The following is a 13,634-nucleotide window of genomic DNA, read 5'->3' as shown; positions in this document are numbered from 1 at the left end:
AGATTGGCGGCAGATGTTAGCACAGGGCTAATCTTCCTCAAAAAAAAAAAGTGTTATCAGTGAGTTGAAAGAATTAATGGGGAGACAGAGAAAAAGTAGACCAACTGGTTAGCAGGCTTTTTATAGCAGTATTTGTGAACTAATGAAGAGCTGGGCTGGATATGTATTTGTAGGATTAAAAAGGTGGGAGCATAAACAGAAATCTTTTGAATCTTCAAGTTATTAGAAAATGACACCTGTTTAAATGGAGGGGATGAGGAAGTAGGCGGTTTCAAAGTGAAATTTGAGCCTAGATAAAAGTAGTGGGAAAGATAAACTGTTTTGAAAGAGAAGAAAAATCAATTTGGCCCAAGGTCAGGGTGCTTGAGGAGAATCCAGGTGACAGTGTCAAAATTATTTGGAATGTAGCTGTGAAGATGAGACTTGAGATGGAGATTTGGCACCTATTTGCATGGGACAGAGTGTCAAAGCTATTCTAGTGAAATCCCCAAGGAAGATAATATAGAAAGAGAAGCTGGAAGTCAGAACCTTGGAAAAGGCCTACATTTAGTGGCTAAGGGAAGAAAGAGGAACCAGTAAACAAAGCAGTAGTGGTTAGAGGTTTAAGAACAAGTCTTTGGACTAAGTGATTAGAAAATGGTTTCCTTTGAAAGAAACATGCGGTAAAAGTCAAATGGGCAGGCATTTAAGAGTGAGTAGATTCCTAGGATTTCTGGTAACCAGTTTATACTCTGACTTTCTATTGTGTGACTCTAGAACTTTTCTCTGGAGGAACAGACCCATACTTCAAATTGCTTTTCTAGCAAAAGGCAGCCATCTATGAACCAGAAAGTAGGTTCTCACTAGACACCAAATCTGCTGGTGTCTTGATCTTGAACATCCCAGGCTCCAGACCTGTGAGAAATAAATTTCTATTGTTTATAAGTCACCCAGTCTATAGATTCACAGGCATCTTAAACTCAAGACCAAAAAGAACATATTATTCCTGTTCCCCAAACCTCAAGTTCCTCTATATTTATGTCCCTTATTTGGTTATTAACTCCACTGTTCATCCATTTGCCCAAAACAGAAATCTTCTGTTCGTCTGCCCCTGTCCTCCCTTATCAGTAGAAACCGTCCCATCCCTTCAGAAACCAACATACATTTGATTATTGCTATAGGCTGAATGTTTGTGTCCTTCCAAAATGTGATGGTTATTAGGAGGTGGAGCCCTCATGAATGAGATTAATACCCTTATGAAAGAGATCCCAGAGAGATGCCTTGCCCCTTCCACCAAATGAGGTTACTGCGAAAAGGCAGCCATCTATGGACCAGGAAGTGGGTTCTCACCAGACATCAAATCTGCTGGTGCCTTGATCTTAAACTTCCCAGCCTCCAGACCTGTGAGAAATAAACTTCTATTGTTTGTGAGTCACCCAGTCTATGGTATTTTCGTTATAGTAGTACAAATGTAGAAAGTGGTACTGAGAAGTACTGCTATAATAAATACCTAAAAATGTGGAAGTGGCTTTGGAACTGGGTAATGTGTATAGGCTGGAAGAGTTTTGAAGTTCTTGCTAGAAAAAGTCTACATTAAGCCGATTAAGGATGATTCTGGTGAGAGCTCAGAAAGAAAAGAACTATAGAGAAAGCTTCAGTCTTCTTATAGAACACCTAAGTAATCTTGAACAGAATTTTGGTAGAAATATGGACAGTAAAGGCCATTCTGATAAGGTCTCAGATAGAAATGAGGAACATTTTATTGGACAGTGGAGGAAAGGCGATCCTTGTTATAAAGTGGCAAAGATTGTGTTTCATGGAAGATAGAACTTGTGAGCAGTGAAACTGGATATTTGGCTGAGGAAGTATCTAAGCTAAGTGTTGAAGGTGCAGCTTAGTTCTTCTTGACTGCTTATAATAAAACGTGAGAAGAGAGAAAAGACTTAAAGATGGAATTATTAATCAGAAAGGAAGCAAAACTTAAAGATTTGGAAAATTCTCAGTCTGTCCATATTGAAAAGAATCAGTGAACTATTTGGGAGAGAATATGAAAGGTGTGGCCAAAGATCCATCTGATAAGGAAATTAGCCATCTAAACTGAAGCTGGGTGCTGTTGTTCAAGACCTAGAAGGAGGCAATTCAGAGATCATCAGGGCCGTCACCCCCATCACAGGCCCAGAGTGCAAGGCCTGGAGGGCAGAATTATTTCAAAGGAGGAGCCATGCGCACTTATGGGACCTTGGCACATGTTGCCAGCCTTGCCTCAAGGCCTTTGCTCCCTGCATTAGTGCTCCTTGATTGCCCAGGTCCAGCTCTAGTGGGTCCCCATGGCATAGGCTGCAGTAGCCACTCGCTCAGGGGGCACAGGCAGCAAACTTTGCTGCTATCCCTGTAGTGCTGTCTCTGCCTGGGCACAGAGTGCACAAGCCATGAAAGCATGGCTACTTCGACCTAGATTGTGTGGCTTATGACACAGGCAGAGAATCCCTGCAAGGTCAGAGTCACCACAGACAGCTCCTACTAGGGCATTGCCCAGTGGAGCTGTGGGGCTGGGGCCACCCTCATGACCCAAACCAGTAAAGCCACCTGCAAGTGATTCCAGCCCAGGGAAGCCTCAGGCATGTGACTCTGTGAGAGCTGCTTGTGGTACGGGCTGTACCAAGCAAAGCCATGGGAGTAGGCTGCCCAAAGCCAAGGAGGGGGAGGTCACCTGAAGCCTTGGGGGCTGACCCCCTACCTGGCAAAACTGTGGGGGTAGAACCCACCCCAGTGGATCTGGAAGGCAGGACCACAATCCCGGTGTGCCTGGAGGGTAGAGCACAGAGCCTAAAAGGATTATTCTCCAGCCTTCCGGTTTTAGTCTTGCTAGGATCCTGTCACTTCTTTCCTATTTCTCACTTTGGAAGGGGAATGCCTTATCCTATGCCTGTCCCACCACTGTATTTTGGAAGCATATAACATGTTTTATTCCACAAATTCACAGCTGGAGGGGAATTTGCGTTAGGATGAATCCTACCTTCAGTCTCACCCATATCTGATTTAGATGATATTTAGATGAGACTTTGGACTTTAGATTTTTGAGTTGATGTTAGAAGGAGTTAAGACTTTCTAGGGTTGTTGAGATGGAATGAATGCATTTTTCATGTGAGAGGGATATGAATTTTGGGGGGCTGGGGATAGAATGCTATAGATTGAATATTTGTGTCCACCCCCAATTCATATTGAAACCTAACCTCCAAAGTGATGTTAATAGGAGGTGACTAAGTCATGAAGGCAGAGCCTACATGATTGAGATTAGTGTCCTTATATAAGAGGTCCCAGAGAGGTAGTACTCTTCTTATCCCCAGATAAGGAACCAGAGTTTTAGAGTGGTTAACTAATTTGCCTTGTAAAAAGTGGTAGAGCTGTCTGACTAAAACTTGAGTGTCTGTAACCATTCATAACTATTGCCTTGAATGAATGAATAAATAAACCACTATACAACCTGAACTTATGGCTGTGTAATTTTCAATAGTCACTCCATGTTTTCCATTTTCCAAAATTTAATTTTGAAATTTTCTTCTGAATTCTCTAGTTGAATTTGTTAGCTAAGTTATGAAATAAAAAATGAAAAACAGAAGTTGAGTAAAGCAAGTGTTGTGCTTAGCATAGCTTTGCACTTGTCAATATCTTTATAAACTAAAGTATAGACTGCTTAGGCATGATTTTTTAGGCACCTCTTTGAGGACTCTAGCACTCTCCTGACCACATTCTTTCTGTCCTCTTCATTTGTATGCTCTGTGTATGGCACTACTTTTGAAAACCAAGAAAGTGTTGGAGAAAAGGAAGTAGAAATAATGAGAATCTGGTTTGAAAAGAATAAGGATTTTATAATCTGTATTATAAATTCTATTAGCCTGGATAAACTATGTCAAATCTAAAATACCTAGAGGTTTAGGTTAGACACAATTGAAAATGAGTATCACTATTTAAGTAATAATGACATTTTCTTAGTGTTAATTTATCTTCTCAGTATTATCCACTGTGAGACCCAACTTTCTAAGAAAATCTGAAAATTTTATCTACCATTTAAAAGTAATCTTTTAATCCCCTTAGCATTTTATAATAGGCTATCATAATAGATTTTCCTAAGCTTTCCATTGATATGGTGCCATAAGTTTCGAGTACTTTCTCCTTTATAGCAGCACAATGGTTGCAAGGACAAAATCCTAGGCAGTTGAGTGACAGGTAGTAATCATTTTCTGCTTTCATATTTCTTGCACTTTAATGATTTGCATTATTAGTATTCTGTTCAATATGCTGTTTCTATAGAAATATTTTAAAGTGACTCCATTTTGTGAGGAATAGTTTAGATAATATAATCTATAAACCTTTTTAACTAGTTATATATGACTGCAATACAGTATGGTAACTGAGTTATGGTACCTCCCACTTTTCCGGCAGGAGACCTCATATCCCATTTAGGACATATGACCTGCTTATATATGGTCTGAATGAGGATTCTAGTTTCAATTTGATGTTAAATATCAATAAATCCTATTTTTATTATCTATTAAGTAAATATAAATAGAAGGTTCTTGAATGAACTTGTAGTGGATAATCTCATTGTTCTAGAACTGTACCCCAACTCTTCACCCTCAGCTTAGTTGTCCACACAGACTCCCAATACCTGCCTTAGACTTAGACTCTTCTGGGGGCCAGCCCCCTCACCAAGTGGTTAAGTTTGTGTGCTCTGCTTTAGTGGCCCAGGGTTTTGCCGGTTCGGATCATGGGCACAGACTGGCACCACTCATCAAGCCATGCGGAGGCGGTGTCCCATGTAGCAGAACTAGAAGGACCTAGAATTAGAATATACAACTGTGAACTTGGAGGCTTTGGGGAGAAGAAGAAGAAAAGGAAAAACAAGAAAAAAAGATTGGCAACAAATGTTAGTTCAGGGCCAGTCTTAAAAAAAAAAAACGCAAAACTTCCACATCTCTCTTTATATTTGTTTTTTGAGTTAATAGCCCTTCACTCAGTGGCCAATGTCATGTCCTCCTCCTCCTGCTTTGTTTGTAGCCCACTGTGGGGCCTTGTGGAGGATGGATGATGGTGTCCTGGAAGCCTTAACAAAAATTATTATTTTTTTTTGAGCAAGATTAGCCCTGAGCTAACATCTGCTGCTAATCTTCCTTTTTTTGCTGAGGAAGACTGGCCCTGAGCTAACATGCCTGCCCATCTTCCTCTACTTTATATGTGGGATGCCTACCGCAGCATGGCTTGCCAAGTGGTGCCATGTCCACACCCAGGATCCGAACTGGCGAACCCTGGGCTGCTGAAGCAGAACATGTGCACTTAACCACTGCACCACCAGGCCAGCCCCAACAAAAATAATTTTAATTTCTTCCTTTTTTTTTTTTGGTGGGAAAGATTGTCCCTGAGCTAACATATGTTGCCAATCTTCCTCTTTTTGCTAGAGGAAGACTGTCGCTGAGCTAACATCTGTGCCAGTCTTCCTCTGTTTTTTTCTGTATGTAAGATGCTGCCACAGCATGGCTTGATGAGCACTGTGTAGATCCATGTTTGGGGTCAAAACCCATGAACCCCGGGCCGCCGAAGCAGAGCATGCAAACTTAACCACTACACCTCTGGGCTGGCCCCTAATTTCTTCCATTTTTGATGACCAGATTTATGCTTCAATATTATCAAAGACACAACAAGATAAAGATATCTGCTATTACTACTATTGTTTAATCTTTTCCTGGAGGTAAAGTAAATGTAAACAAAATATAAAGCATATCAACAACATGGCAGAATAGGAGGCTCTGGACTTTCCTTCCTCCTACAGATGAACTGAGTAAACAGCTACACACAAATCAGTTCCCTCAGAGAGAGATACAGAAATTAGTTGAGTGACTCCTGCATATTGAACGATTGAGAAAATACCCACATTGAAATGAGTAGGAAAAGCTGAGACACACTTGTGCCATAAACCTCCAGTGCAGCACCTTACAATCAGGAAGGAACCCCAATTGCCAGCTTCTCCCTGAGGAGCAAAGGATTTGGACCACTCAGCTAAATCCCTAACTTTTATGGCTGCTACCCAAAGCCTGGCTCCCAAATCACCTAGCTCTCTGAGCCAGTGGGCCCAGCATTTATGAGTCTCCCAGGACCATATTAAACAAAGAGGTGGTTTTAAACAGAAGTGTGAGCACTTACCATGGTTATTTCTCTGGGCTCCACACAAAGGAAGCAGGCAAAAACACAAGGCTACCAGTTTCTCCCTTATAGGGGTTTGACTACATATTTTTTCTACCTGCTGCCCAAGTGTTGCGCTTCTAATCAGCCTGCATCTGGAAGCTGACTGGGCTCCTCCAGGGACCTGAAAGGGCATGTGGGTACTTCCCTTGCCTTCTTCCTCCTCATTCACTCCAATGATAAAAGCAAGTCTCCAGCTTCTCTTTGGAAGGAGCTTGTCCATATATCTAGCTCCCATCTTATATGGCTGCCACTTGAGGGCTGCCTCCCAGATCACTCAGCTCAGTGAGCCAAAAGGGTGGAGTATTTGCAAGTGTCTCTTCACCACAGAGAACAAAGAGGCAATTTTTAACAGATGTGTGAGCACTTCCTCCCACTACCCCTCTAGCCTCAGCAGAGAGGAAGCATGAAAAACCATAAGGTTCCCAGTTTCTCCCTGGAAGAGATTTGACTGCATATTTTCCCAGCTGCTGACCAAGGGTTGGGCTTCTAATTAGCCTACACCTGGGACCTGATGGGGCACATCATCAGTAGTCCTATGAGACCCTGAATGGACATGTTCCCTGAATGGGAACTTCCTGTGCCTTCTCCCCCTGGCTCATCCCAGTGATAAAACCAATAGAGGTAGACTTACCTGTCAGAGAATTCAAAATAATGGTCATAAAGATACTCACTGAGGTCAAGAAAGCAGTGCATGAACAAAGTGAGAATTTCAACAGAGAGGAAATATTTGAAAAATATGAAAAATAAATCATAGAGCTGAAGAATACAATAATTGAATTGAAAAATTTAATAGAGGAGTTCAACAGCAGTCTAGATCAAACAGAAGAAAGGATCAGTGAACTTGAAGACAGGTCATTGAAAATCATCCAATCAGAGAAGTAAAAAGAAAAAGGAAGAAAGAGAGTTAAGATAGATTAAAGGACTTATGGGACGCCATCAGGTGGGTGAATAAATGCATTCTGAGAGTCCCAGAAGAAGAGAGAAAGGCATAGAAAGATGATTCAGTGAAATAGTGGCTCAAATCTTCCAAAACCTGTGTTAAGAAATAGACATCCAGATTGAAGCCTAAAGAAAACCAAAGAAGATACTTCAAAAAGAGCTACATTATATAATCAAAGTCTCAAAAGCTAAAGAGAGAATTTTCAAAGCAGTAGGAGAAAAGCAACATGTTACATACAAGGGAACCCCCATAAGACTATAAGACTATAAGACTATTCAGCAGAAACCTTGAAGGCCAAAAGAGAGTGGGATGATATGTTAAAAATTCTGAAAGAAAAAAACTGCCTACCATGAATACTTTACCTGGCAAAGTTGGCCTTCAAAATTGAAGGAGAGAGGAGACCCGACCTGTGTTGTAGTGATTACATCTGGCACCCTGCACTTCAGTAGCCCGTGTTCGCAGTTTCGGATCTTGGGTGTAGACCTATACCACTCATCAAGCCATGCTGAAGCAGCAACCCACATACAAAATAGAGGAAGATTGGCACAGATGTTAGCTTAGGGCTTATCTTCCTCAAGCAACAAAAGAAGAAGGCTGGCAACAGATCTTAGCTCAAGGTCAAAATTCCTCACCAAAAAAAAAAAAAAAAAAAAAAGGAGAATAAAGATATTCCCAGAGAAACAAAAGCTGAAGGAGTTCATCACCACTAGACCTGCCTTACAAGAAATGCTAGAAAAAGTTCTTCAATCTGAAATGAAAGGATGCTATTTAGTAATATGAAAACATGGAAGTATAAAACTCACTAGTATAGGTAAATATAAAGTTAAATTCACAATAATATGTAATGGCAGTATGTAAATCCCATGCAACTCTAGTATAAAGGTTAAAATACAAAAGCATTAAAAATGACTATAACTACAATATTTTTTCATGGATACATAGTATGAAAAGATGTAAATTATAACATCTAAAAGATAAAATGTGAGGGCAAGGATTAAATGTGTATAGCTTTTGTATACAATTGAAATTAGCTTAAAAATGAACTGTTATAACTGTAAGATGTTTTACGTAAGCCTCATGGTAAGTACAAAGCAAAGAGCTATAGTAGATACACAAAAGATTAGGAGAAAAGAATCAAAGCATACCACCAGAGAAAATCAAATCACAAAGGATGAGTGCAAGAGAAGAAGAAAGGAAAAAAGTATCTACAAAACACCCAGAAGAGAATTAAAAGGGCAAAAGCAAGGCTTTCCCTATCAAAAATTGCTTTAAATTGGCGGCCAGCCCAGTGGTGTAGCAGTTAAGTTTGCACGCTCCATTTCGGCAGCCTGGGGTTCACATGTTCGGATCCTGGGTGCAGGCCTACACACCACTCATCAAGTCGTGCTGTGGCAAGCATCCCACATATAAAGAAGAGGAAGATGGGCATGGATGTTAGCTCAGGACCAATCTTCCTCAGCAAAAAAAGAGGAGGATTGGCATTGGATGTTAGCTCTGGGCTAATCTTCCAAAAAAAAAATTACTTTAAATAGACTAATTCTCTAGTCATAGAGTGAAAGTGAAAGGATGGAAGAAGACATTCCATGCAAATGGAAAACAAAAGTGAGCAAGGATGGCTATACTTATATCAGACAAAATAGAATTTAAGTTAAAAACTGTAAAAAGAGACAAAGTAGATTACTATATAATGATAAAGGGGTCAATTTATCAAGAGAACATAACAATTGAAGATATTTATACACCCAATATTGGAGCATATGAATATATAAAGCAAATATTAAGAGATCTGAAGGTAGAAATAGACAGCAATGCAGTAATAATAGAGAATTTCAATACCCCATTTTAGCAATGGATAGGTCATCCAGACAGAAAATCAATAAGGAAACGTTGGACTTAAACTATAGTTTAGATGAAAAGGATCTAACAGACATATACAGAACATTCCATCCAACAGCAGCAGAATGCACATTCTTCTCAAGTGCACATGGAACATTCTCCAGGATAGATCATATGTTAGGCCACAAAACCAGTCTTAACAAAGATAAGAAGATTGAAATCATATTAAACATCTTTTCTGACCACGATGGTGTGAAACTAGAAATCAGTAACAGGAGAAAAACTGAAAAATTCACAAATATTTGGAGATTAAACAACATGCTTCTGAACAACCATTGAGTCAAAGAAGTAATCAAAAGAGAAATAAAAAAATATCTTGAGGGCCCAGCTTGATGGTGTAGTGGTTGGGTTTGTAGTCTCTGATTTGTTGGCCTGGGGTTCATGGGTTTGGATCCTGGGTGTGGACCTACACACTGCTCATTAAGCCATGCTGTGGCAGCATCCCACGTACAAGGTAGGGGAGGTTGGCATGGATGTTAGCTCAGTGACAATCTTCCTTAAGCAAAAAGAGGAAGATTGGGAACAGATGTTAGCTCAAGACCAATATTCCTCACCAAAAGAAAAAAAAATATCTTGAGACAAACAAAAATGGAAACACAACATACTAAAAATAAGGGATGCAGTAGAAGCAGTTCTAAGAGGGAAATTTATGGCAAAAAAGTCTTCATTAAGAAAAAAGACAGATCTCAAACAACCCAAGTTGACACCAGATGGAACTAGAAAAAGAAATACTAAGTCTAAATTTAGTAGACAGAGGAAATAACAAAGATTAGAGCAGAAATAAATGAGAGATTAGAAAGATAATAGAAAAGATCACTGAAACTAAGAGTTGGTTTCTTGAAAAGATAAACAAAATTGACAAACCTTTAGACTAACAGAAAAAAAGAGAAGACTCAAATAAAAGCAGAAATGAAATAAGAAACATTACAACTGATGCCGCAGAAATATGTAGGATCACGAGACTACTGTGAACAATTATATGCCAAAAAATTGGATAACCTAGAATAATGGATAAACTAGAAACATGCAACCTACCAAGACTGAATCATGAAGAAATCGAAATTTTAAACTGACCAATAGCAAGTAAGCTGATTGAATCTGTGATCAAAAATTCTCCCAACAAAGAAAACTCCAGGATCAGATGGCTTTACTGGTATATTCTACCAAACATTTAAAGAAGAATTAGTGGCCGTCCTTCTCAAACTCTTCCAAACAATTGAAGAGAGAGAACACTTCCAAATTCATTTTATGAAGCCAGCGTTACCCTGATACCAAAGCTGGATAAGGACATTACAAGAAAAGAAAATTGCAGGCCAGTATCCCAGATGAATGTATATGCTAAAATCCTCAATAAAATACTAGCAAACAGAATTTGACAGCAGATTAAAAGGATCACACACCATGATCAAATAGAATTTATCCCTGAGATGCATGGATGGTTCAACATATTCAAGTCAATAAACATGATACACCACAATGAAGGAGGTGGAAATCATGTTATTATCTCAATAGATGCAGAGAAAGCATTTGACAAAATTGAACACCCTTTGATGATAAAAAACTCTCCAATTAGGTATAGAAGGAATGTCCTTCAACAAAATAAAGGCCATATATGAGAAGCCCACAGCTAACGTCATGCTCGCTGGTGAAAAACTGGAAGTTTTTCATCTAAGATCAGGAACAAGAAGGGTGCCCACTCTCACCACTTTTATTCAACATAGTACTGGAAGTCCTAGCCAGAGCAATTAGGCAAGAAAAAGATATAAAAGACATCCATATCAGAAAGGAAGAAGTAAAATTTTTTCTGTTTGCCAAATACATGATCTCATATATAAAAAACTCTAAGATTCCACCAAAAAATTGTTAAAATTGTATATCCAAGAGACAGTACAGCCTAGTGGATAAGATCACAGAATTTGGAAACAAAGTGCCTGCATTTAAATCCCAGCTCTACTATCTACTAACTCTGGTACCTTAAACAAATTACTTAACTTTTCTCTCTAAAAATGGTCATACTAAGGTTGTTGGGAAGACTATATAAGCTGTGTGCACAAGGCACTTAGAATGATACCTGGCTCATAGCATTCAATAAGGTTTAGCTATTATTATGGCAAAAGTATTGGATACCTACCAGATGTGTACTACGTAGTAGATTAGTAGATATTGTAGTTAACTTCTACTCCTCTTCTGCTCCATCATACTTTTTTATTTTTAATTTTGGAGCATTCTGTCCCCAGAGTGATTTATGCGTCTATTTTTTTCCTTTGTTTCCGGGTAGCTGGAAACATCACATGTTCTACATGTTTAGTGTTTATAGAATAGAGAGGGGGTGGACAAAGAAGATATCAAAGAGCTATTTCTCAGATTTTGGTTTGAACTTTCTCTCCTTATACTCCCTAATCTTTATCCTTCTATTTTCCTCTTATTTATATTTCAGATTCAATGCATTTATGGAAAAAGAAAAATTGGATAGTAAGATAATAGTACAGTATTGTAACAGTGCAATGGATTCCTCAGTGGAAAACAACATGTATGTAAACAAAGTGTGGGTTCAATGTGAGAATGAAAGTTGTTTGAAATGGAGATTGTTGTCAAGTGAGGATGCAGCCAAAGTTGATCACAATGAGCCATGGTACTGCTTCATGAACACTGATTCAAGATATAATAAGTGCTCCATTTCTGAAGAAGACTTTCCTGAAGAGTCTCAGCTTCGTCAAAGTGGGTTTAAGATTGTCTATTCACAGCTCCCTCTTGGAAGCCTGGTTTTGGTAAAATTACAGAATTGGCCAAGGTAAGGTTTTTGTGGTTGTTTTATAATAAACTATTGAAGTATAGTCTTGGTACATTTATGAATTTTTAAAACTTTTCAAAGAATCAACTTTTTCTCATTTGTCTGATTTCTCACGTATTGTTTTCTGATCTCATCCTTATTCTTCTCCTGACTTCTTTGCGTTCAATTATTCTTTTTCCAGTTCCTTAAACTGGAAAGTTAGGTAACTGATTCAAATCTTTTTTCTTCCTGATATAGAAAAAGCTATAAATTTGTCTTTAAACACTGCTTTAGCTACATACCACAAATTTTAATATGTTGTGTTTTATTACCATTCAGTTTGAAATATGTACTAATTTTCTTTGTGATTTCTTTTTTGAAGTGAGTTTTTAGAAGTGTACTTTTAAATTACCAAATATCCGGGGATTTTTAAATATCTTATTGTTGTTGAGTTCTAATTTAAATCTGTTGTAGTGAATTTCACTGAATCTTATTTTATGGCCCATCATGGCCTATCTTGAAATAAATGTATATTCTGTAATTGTTGCCTAGATGACTGAAAGATTTTTTTTCTTTTTCTTTAGATTTGTATATTTAGTATTGTTTAGCTCAGTGTTTCCCATTTTGGGTATTTTCCCAACTATGCAATATGTACTTTCAGTATGTAATTTCAAGTGTTTTTTAATTTCAATTACGTTATTTTTAAATCATCAACAAATTTATTCTGTTGTGTTATTTTGATTTTCTTTTAATAGGACTCCTATACTACTTATGGTGGATATTCTTTGGTTATCTTTGGTATTACTTTTTCTTCAACTGTTTTCATCTTTTCATTTTTTAGTTTAAATATTTTTCCCTTTCCATATTTTATTTTTCTGAAGCTATTATCAGTTGAACTTATTTTCTTTTACGTTCCTTCCAGGTTAGTGTTTATTAAAAAATTTAAAAATTCTTTCATGAGTTTTGCCACCTCTCTTTTCAAATCTTGCTTTTCTTCAATGTCTGTTTTTTCAGTTTTTCTAATTCTAATTTATATTTTTTCCATGACCTACATTATTTTTTTAATTTCTGTTAGTTCACCTTAAAATCTCAGGTACATTTTTGATCTCTTTAAGGGCATACCTCTCAGGCATGCTTTCATTTTTTATAGGGATGTTATTTATTTTTAACACAATAACTTATATTTGATTCTACTATGATCCTTTCCTGTTGTGTACTTTTATATGAAATGAGTTCTTGTTCTTTGGGGAGAGAAAAGGAAGTCAGAATGAATTTTTTTCAGTCTATTTTCTCTCTATTCTGATGGGTCATTTCTTTTTTTTTTTTTCTGAGGAAGATTAACCCTGAGCTAACATCTGCCGCCAGTCCTCCTCTTTTTGCTGAGGAAGGCTGGCCCTGAGCTAACATCTGTGCCCATCTTCCTCTACTTTATATGTGGGATGCCTACCACAGCATGGCTTGTCAAGTGGTGCCATGTCTGTACCCGGGATCCACCGAAGCAGAAGGTGCATACTTAACCACTGCGCCACCAGGCCGGCCCCTGATGGATCATTTCTGTTGTTCTAAGTTCACTGATTCTTTCCTCTATTATATTCATTCTGCTGTTGAGACTATCCATTGAGCTTTTTATTTTGGTTACTGTATTTTCAGTTCTAAAATTCCCATTTGATTTTCTTTAGATCTTCTATTTATTTGCTAGACTTTGTACTTTTTTCATTTTGGGTCTTATTTAAATCTATTTTAGCCTGCTGCTTCTGCTACCATAATGGAGGGGTATTAGGGGTAGCTCTTTGTTACTGCCAGGTGGGA

The 13,634-nt window shown here is 38.2% G+C and overlaps 1 protein-coding gene across 11 annotated transcripts in view; it reads left to right on the top strand.

Moving 5' to 3' along the window:
- The window catches only part of RBMS3 (RNA binding motif single stranded interacting protein 3), a 1,423,334-nt gene that overhangs the window by 41,060 nt on the left and 1,368,640 nt on the right, over positions 1-13,634 (top strand). For all 11 annotated transcript variants that reach the window (XM_070492733.1, XM_070492730.1, XM_070492739.1 and 8 more), the window contains one exon: positions 11,493-11,846. In XM_070492733.1, coding sequence (XP_070348834.1) covers positions 11,506-11,846 — 341 coding nt within the window. In that variant the 5' untranslated portion in view covers positions 11,493-11,505. The remainder of the gene's footprint in view (positions 1-11,492; positions 11,847-13,634) is intronic.

This window comes from Equus asinus, chromosome 21, assembly GCF_041296235.1.
Source record: "Equus asinus isolate D_3611 breed Donkey chromosome 21, EquAss-T2T_v2, whole genome shotgun sequence".
NCBI classification, from domain to species: Eukaryota; Metazoa; Chordata; class Mammalia; order Perissodactyla; family Equidae; genus Equus; species Equus asinus.
Note: the sequence above shows the minus strand (reverse complement) of the source record. Positions and strands in the feature narration are given on the sequence as shown.